General features: G+C 21.2%; 1 protein-coding gene across 6 annotated transcripts; it reads right to left on the bottom strand.

Moving 5' to 3' along the window:
- Positions 1-352: 352 nt before the first annotated feature.
- LOC112719989 (uncharacterized) lies at positions 353-3855 on the bottom strand. 6 transcript variants are annotated; one of them, XM_025770766.2, is made up of 5 exons: positions 3699-3855; positions 2745-2813; positions 2137-2199; positions 1890-1968; positions 353-716 (listed from the first exon to the last, which is right to left on the bottom strand). In XM_025770766.2, exons 1-5 carry the CDS (start codon positions 3775-3777, stop codon positions 650-652), a joined length of 357 nt encoding a protein of 118 aa, XP_025626551.1. In that variant the 5' UTR covers positions 3778-3855; the 3' UTR covers positions 353-649. The 6 variants fall into 6 exon arrangements, with proteins under 6 accessions (XP_025626551.1, XP_025626552.1, XP_025626553.1 ...); XM_025770767.2 differs by having other exon boundaries at positions 1906-1968; XM_025770768.3 differs by lacking the exon at positions 2137-2199.
- Between the last annotated feature and the right edge of the window lie 4682 nt (positions 3856-8537).

The raw sequence follows: 8537 nt of genomic DNA, 5'->3' as shown, positions 1-8537 counted from the left end.
TCTAAGATCCATTGAATCAAGATGGATTTCAGCATCTAATATCCATGATAAATAATTGTTTCCAGATATATCAAGGGCATTGAATTCAAGATGAGAGAGCTTCGACATAATGAAAATTTGTTACCTGAATCTTCCTAAAAATTTGATCAGAGTCTCGTGCTGATAACGTGTTGTAGAATAAATAAATAAAAAAGAATAATATAAAATAAAATGTAAATAGAAGACTCTAATTTTAATATTCACTAATATAATTATCTCATTATAATAATAGAAGTAACTTATATATTTATTACTATTATATATTAACAACGTTTGAAAAGAGAGGAGAAAAGTTTTGTATATAAACAATATATAGAGAGAGAAGAGATTATTGTTATTAATAATAAATATTATTCACGGAGACTTAACCTCCTATTTATACACACAAAGGGACTTCATTTTCAACTCTCGATTAATATGAATTCATCTTTAAAAAGATGATTCTTTCAATTAACTGCCCAAGTCATAAATGAACATCCACATATTTATTCTTATCACAACACTTTATTCTTTATTTTCTCATCTTAAGAACTCTTTGGATGATACAAACTTAAAGTAACGATATAAACATTATTTTTTAACCGCAACAACTTTTGCAAAATTATAAACTTTATTTGGACCATTGATCGACCACATGATCTTCATTCATCATGGATGCATTTGCCTCATTGGGGGATCTGCAAAAGGCACCCTCAGTTTACTATCATTTTTATTATTTTAACTAGAGCATCACAAGCAAATTTATCAAGCCATATATATTTTTCAAAACAAAAATTACTTCATGAATACGTACTAAATTATTCTTGTTTTAAATTGTAGAATATAGTAGCAATTAATTTTTTCTAACACAATAATGGTGATAAGTGCGTTCAAGTTTCTATACTACTTATTCTTATAGGCACAAAAAAAAAATACTACTTATTCTTATTATATACCGATAAGAATAGAGAATTAATTTTTTTTTCAATTAATTTTATAAAATATAATTATACGATTAAATTCTCATTGTGGTTCTTATTATATACCGATAAGAATAGAGAATTAATTTTTTCTTTCAATTAATTTTATAAAATATAATTATACGATTAAATTCTCATTGTGGTTCTTGAGATTTATGATTTTTACCATTTTATTATTAGTCTTTCATATTCAAAATTTACTATACTAATCCCCAAAATTCAATTCGAGGTACTATATTAGTTTCTAGACGCTTTTTAACGTTAAATCAACGAGTGAAATGTTGGGCTAACTTTGACTTTTGCTATGCTAGACACAGAAAAATAGTATCTTTTCGTTTTAGCTCTTAAATAAAGCAAAAAGAGGTTATTTTGAAGAATGAAGGGAGATATGATAATTTGCATATCATATAAATTTTTTTTTCTTTTTTTTGTTTTTGCCTTGTTTAAGTGTTAAAACGAAACAACGTTATTTATTGTGTTTAGACATGTGTTCAGTGTGACAAGTCAGAGTTAATTCAGCACTTAATTCGTTGATTTAATACTAAAAAAGGTCCAGGACCAATATGGTGCCCAAAACTGAATCTTGAGGACCAATATAGATAATTTTAAATTTAAATGACTAAAATAATAAAAATGGTGAATCTGAGGGGCTACTTTAAAAGTTTAGTCATAATTATACACTTAAAAACAATATAAAAAATAATTAGCAGAACTAATTTTTGCAATATATTTAATAACTTTACAGAGTTTGATTATTATACATTTTAAAATTTTGAGAATAAAATAAAACATCAAACATTTTACATAGTAATAAATTCCATGTTTATTTTTTTTTCCTTTAGAGTTTAAAGTTATCAACATTAAAGATTTAATTAGTTTTAGAAAGCTTACAATAATAAACACTCACCAGGAGGAACTGGATGAGTCCTTGGACCTTCATAATCTATATCATATCCGGTGTTTTGGAGTCCTATTTACACATATCACAATTCTTATTAGCAATAGTTGGTTTAAATAACAGTTAACCAAGTATCATCAGCAAATTTAAAAAAGTAACTATATTTTGAATCTATTATTTAAAAAATATTTAAACACATAAATTTAATTAAATAACTGTATAAAACTATATAACATTGACCATCATGTCGAGGAGAAAATGGACCATCAGAATCTGACGAGTTGATCTTGCTATTTGCTTTTCCTGTTAAAAATTATTCCAAACCTTAGTAGTAGTAGTAATATATATATAAAAATCTAAAATTTAGCTATTGAATAGATAGATAGAAGAAAAAATATTTTGTTTCTCCTTTATATGTTTAACGCTTTAATTGGTAGTTTAAAGTTTTTTTCCTTTTTCAAACAAAAGAAATTTTAATTATAGTTTGTTTATAAAAAACGCTAGATATATACTAAAATTAGTCACCATGTATTTATATACATATAATTCAACTCATCTTTTATATATATCTTTTGTATTTTAATGTATATTTTATATTGATAACTGATTTTGGTGATTAATTTTACTATATATCTAATATAGTTATTTTATTTTAATCAGGGCACTTAGGACATTAATTATCAAAATCCTAAAAGCTAGAGTTCCTATTTAACATTAGATGCATCAAAATTAAAGATTTAAAAAAGTCTGTAATTAAACTTATCATGTGATAATACATACTAAACGATAAAATTTCTCTTTTAATTTCCGAAAAATATAAATTGTTTAAAAAAAAAAAAAAGACCCACCTAGTGGAGGAGGAAAAGCACGAGTCCTTGGTCCCTCATGAGGTGTGTTGTATAGGCTATTTTGTTTTCCTGTTAAAAATCGTTTCAAATTTCCAGCTCTCAATATTATTTGTTCAAATTAATGAGCCAAACATCAGTGAACGAATAAAATAGGAGTAATACTAGTGAACAAATCCTATATCAGTTAATTTCACCTAATACTATAATATATTATTAAATAAATCTATTATAAAATTTACTAAAAATGAGTAGTTAATTATTGAACTGGAATTACCGATATTTTTTCATTTCAGATATTCTTATCATTTTCTTATTTTTAAGAGTTTTAAATTTTTTTTCTTATATTAAAGATTGATTGTAATGTTGGCACGCAAGATTTTCTCGTAAAATAGGACTTAGCATTATTGTCTGCAATTAGTGTGCATGTAATAAAACATACTCAAATGCTTTTTTTTTTTTTCGTTTAATTATTCTGTTAGTTCTTATAGTTTTATTAAATTTTTAATAATTAGATTTTTATATTTTTTTCTTTTAATTAGGTCCCTACATTACTTTTAATTTTATAATTAGACCTTTTAAAGGTAAAAAATATTCGAGTTAATTGAATATTTTTTCGCAAATTGAAGATATTCATAATTAAAAATCTAACTAGATTTTTTAACACATGTATTTTGAGAGAAATATTCTGTTAATTTTAACGTTTTTTATATAAAAATAATCTAATTATAAAATTAAAAACAGTATATAAATTCAATTAAAAAATATAAAAAATTAATTAAAAATTTGATAAAACTATAAAAACTAATAAAATAATTAAACTATTTAATTTTAAATTTCACTGGAAGCTATATAATTGATTTAACCGGAAAATTAAATCAATTATATATATACATGGAAGATGATGGTGTCTTTATCTTTGGTTTAATTTAAGGAAAGAAAGAAAGCTTAGATTACCTTCTGGTATGGTTCTTGCAGAACACATGAACGCAGAGATAAGCAAAACGGAGACAAAAAAGAAGGAAGTGGAAGCCATCAATCTTCCTCAGTTTCCTGACTAAGCTTTGATGTCTATAGATAAATACACAACTGTCCTATCATCTATTTATAATAAACTTATAAATGAGTAATTGTATTTACTTCAATTTCTTTTTAAAAAAATTAATAATTTCTCTTAATTAAATTAAATAAGATAACACTCAATATTGTTCTACTATACTCACCAAATAACCAAAAAAATGTGACTCTAATTTTCTATATAAATATAAATATATATAGAGATAATAGACATAATAAATTAATGGGGATCACTCAAATAAAGATACTTATTTCATCTTTTATTAAAGATATTTTTGTGTTGCATTTTAATTGGTTTCTATATAATTTATTCGGTATTCTTCATCACATATTATTAAATTCTTTAAAAGATTTTCTTTCCAAAAATAATAAAAAACATTTAAATTGAATTAATGCAAAAAGATAATAAATTAATTATTAAATTTTTTCCTGAAATAGATTATATAAAAAAATATGTCACACTCATAAAAAAAATTGTTTATATAAAAATTGTTATATATATATAACAAGCTCAAGTCTCTTAAATTTTTTACAAATAAAAAAATAATTAATTTATATTCGTGCGATATATAAAATAATACTATATTATTATTACATTATAGATTAAAATTCACTAATTTAAATTTGTTGTTATCTTTAATGTAAGTATTAGAAATAAATAAAATTTTTATAACTAGATGTAGTGTAACAAAATATAAATAATATTAATTAATTTTAAAAAATTATGAAAAATTTCTAAAAAAATTCTAAAAGATTCTGAAAAAAGTAAACATAAAAAGTGTTCATAGAAGTAAATATGTTTAAAAATAATTTTTTTAAATATTTTTTATTTTACAAATATATTTGATATCCGATCTAAACATAAAAAGTTATCGAATTCGATTTGATAAGTTTAGTACGAATTGTATCGAAATTTTAGCCATATCTGATTTGCGAACACCCTAAACAATAATAATTAAAAAAATTATAATGATTATAATTTTAACTAAGAAGAAGTCCCAAAAAATGTACTAAATACAAGAACAATTTAATCAAATATTAAAAAAAATATACTTTAAATCAGTTGGACTTTTTTTACCCATATATATATATATATATATATATATATAATGTAATAATAATAATATAGTAATCATTTTATATGTCACACAAATATAAATGTTTTTTCTGTGAACTTAAGAAAGGTTTTGTAAGTCTCTAGTCCTGTTATCGATTTTTTTTGTATTAGCCCTCTTTTTTTATCAATTTGATTCATATATAATTTGGATGATAAATTATTTGATGATATATTTTTTTTTACTGTGACATACTTCTTTATTATTATTATTATTATTATTATTATTATTATTATTATTATTATTATTATGCACATTCAAAAATTCATAGATAAAGTGAAAAAACCATGAAGTGCAATCATGACTTTAAAAATAACAGGCCAAAATTATTGCCATAACAAAATGGAAGTATGAAAGTTTATCATTTTCCTCTAATGGAGGGAATAAACTTTTAATAGTTTATTTAACATTTTACAGAATAAAAATAAATTTTAGTACGAGTTTAATATATTTATTCATCATAAAATATTTATAGAATTATTCGTGGATAAATTTTAGAAAAAAGAAAAAAGGGATGATTTTTAATTTTATTTTTTAATAATATTAATTTTTTATCATATATAATTATTCAATTATTTTTTAATCACATCTAAATAAATTATTCTTAAAATTTTTTTTATGTGTTATTCAATTATCTTTTTTAGAAAATAATTAACTATTAAAATAATTAAACTTTTCACAACAAAAATAATAAAAAAAATTATGAACAAAAAAATTAATCATCATGATAATTTTTTGTATTTTTATTCATATTTTAATTATAAACATTGATTATATTATTTATGAAATATGACTATAAATATAGATAAAATTTAGTTATATTACATATATATAATTTTATTATATTGCTTATAAAGTTAATATTAAATATTAATTGATATAGGTGCCACTTCAACCTAAATATTTATAGAAGTAAGTTAGTGAATAATTAATTAGAAAGTTACTAATTTACTGCAGTTAGATGTCCATTAGTTTGAGTTAGAATTAACCATAGTTAATTAAGTATTGTTAGTCTCATGTATAAATGCTCATTATAATACTCTTATAAGTGTAACTTTCTATCATTCTTCAGCAACTAATCTTCATTCACTTTCATACCTTCTCTCTGTCACTCTTCTCTCACACCTTCATCCACTCATGCAACCTCTTCCCAACTCTAGGCTTTATCAGTTAAATTATAATTATAACTATAGAATTATTCTGATATTTTTGTATATGTGGTTAATTGATAATGTTAAAACATTACTCTTAATTATAAATAAGATTTATAATTTAAAAAATCAAAGACTTAATTAAAAAAATACGAAAAAGATGATGTTAAAATATTCTAACTCTTTAAAGTAAGAATATTGAAATTCAATTAAAAATTATTTAAAATTTAAACTCAACAAAAATTTATATTTAATGTGTTTTGTATTAAATATATTTAATAACCTATTATATGGTATTGATTGAAATTAGTGTTTATAATGTTAATTTTCTAATAACACTTTATTAAAAAGAAATTATTTTTCTAGAATTTTTTAAAAATTAATTAAGATTATATATATTTTGTTACACTATATCTAATTATAAAAATTTTATTTATTTTTAATGCTTATACTAAAAATAAAAATAAATTTAAATTAGTAAATTTTAATCTATAATATAATAATAATATAGTAATTGTTTTATATATCGTACGAATATAAATTTGTTATTTTTTTATTTGTAAAAATTTTAAGAAGTTTGAGCTTGTTATCGATATAAATCATATAATAAATTTTACTTTATATATATATATATATGTGTATTGATGAGTGTGACATATTTTTTTATATAAACAATTTTAAAAAAAATTAATAGTTAATCTGTTATTTTTTTAGTTTTTTATTATTTTTGAAAAAAAAATCTTTTAAAAAATTTAATAGTCTGTGACAAAAAATACCGAATAAATTATACAAAAATTAATTAAAATACAACACAACATCTTTATCAAAAAGTAAAATAAGCATATTTATTTAAGTGTTCTCCTAAATCAATAGATCCCTGCTACGTATGTCAATTTACCCAAAAACATTGCATTACATACTATATACAGCAAATAGTTGTCATATTTTCATTGGTATTATAATCGATACAAATCAAATTCGATAAAGTATTATTTTGATCTTTTATGTTGGGACTAAATTTTAATTTGGTCTTTAATATTTTAAATATTTTTTTAATTTCAAAAATTTTAAATGAATTTAATATTGTCTCACTTTTAAATCTGATAGGAATAATTAATAGGAGTATTGTAAACGTTAATATTTTTAATTAAGTCAAATCTTTTATTTTTGAGTGTTAAAAAAAAATAACCAAAACTTTTTTGTAACACTTCCTTTCTTTCATTTTTTTCATATAAAACCTCAAACATTAGTAATCAATCATCACCGCTCCAAAATATAAAAAAAAAACCATTTATATTGTTGATCGATAAAGGGTCGATTTTACTTACTTAAATCGAACGATATTATATCTTTAATATATTTTCATGTCAAATTTAATAATGGAATAATATTAAATCTATTTAAAATATTTTTAGACTAAAATAAAATGTTTAAAATATTAAAAATCAAATTAAAATTTATTTTAAATATTAAAAACTAAAATAATATTTTATCCTATAAATTATAATTCTAGACATTTAAATTTTAAATGGACTGTAAGCAAAATGGTGTGGGCTAACAACACTTCGGCCCATTTGGTAAGGACCGTAAAATCAAACAAAGAAAAACATGCGAGACAAAAAAAACAAAGAAAAGCATGCAGATTATTATTTTTTCATAGTAAATAAAAGTAAAAGTCTTGAGTATCAAATCTTTGACTAATAAAAAGAAAGAAAGAAAATAGATCTTCTAACATTGAAACAGACGCTGTTTGCTGTTTCTCATTATCATCACATGATCAGAAAAATCTAAAATTGATCCCAAAGACAACAACAAAATGAGTCAGTTATTTATGATTGTCTCAGAGTGTTGGAGGCATGTCACAACCAAAGTTTGTCATGCGGTCCGGCCACGCTGTTATTTTCTTTATAAAATGTCTTTGCAATATGTTTATTATGAATGATCGCTTTCAAGAGTTTTGTGTGTAATGTTTATATCGTAATGTCCATGCTTTCTTACCATAGCAATTTGTGTAAGTTTTTCTTATGGTTCAGAGTTTTGATACAACATAAAAATTAAAATTTTATCTTTATTTAAAAGAATAAAAACAATCAAAATAATATTTTAAATTTTTTGAGAATAAAAATTTTAATATTATATAAGAAATTATTTTAATTTAAATTATTAAATAAAAATACAGACCAAAAGTTCCCAAACTTTCATGCAATTACAATTAAATATTAAGGCATATTTAGGAGTTGAAAATTATTAAATAATTTAATATATTTGACTAAATTATTATTTAATAATATTTAACTATTAATTTTAAATAAAAAATTTATGTGAATCTCCGCTTTACAATAATAAGATATTTAAATAATTATAATTAATTATATTTAATATATTTTTTATGTACTCTTTATGTATTTTTTATGTACTCTTACTATAATTAATTATAACAATATATTAAATAA

This window comes from Arachis hypogaea, chromosome 11, assembly GCF_003086295.3.
Source record: "Arachis hypogaea cultivar Tifrunner chromosome 11, arahy.Tifrunner.gnm2.J5K5, whole genome shotgun sequence".
NCBI lineage: Eukaryota > Viridiplantae > Streptophyta > Magnoliopsida > Fabales > Fabaceae > Arachis > Arachis hypogaea.
This window is presented reverse-complemented; position numbering and strand designations above follow the sequence as displayed.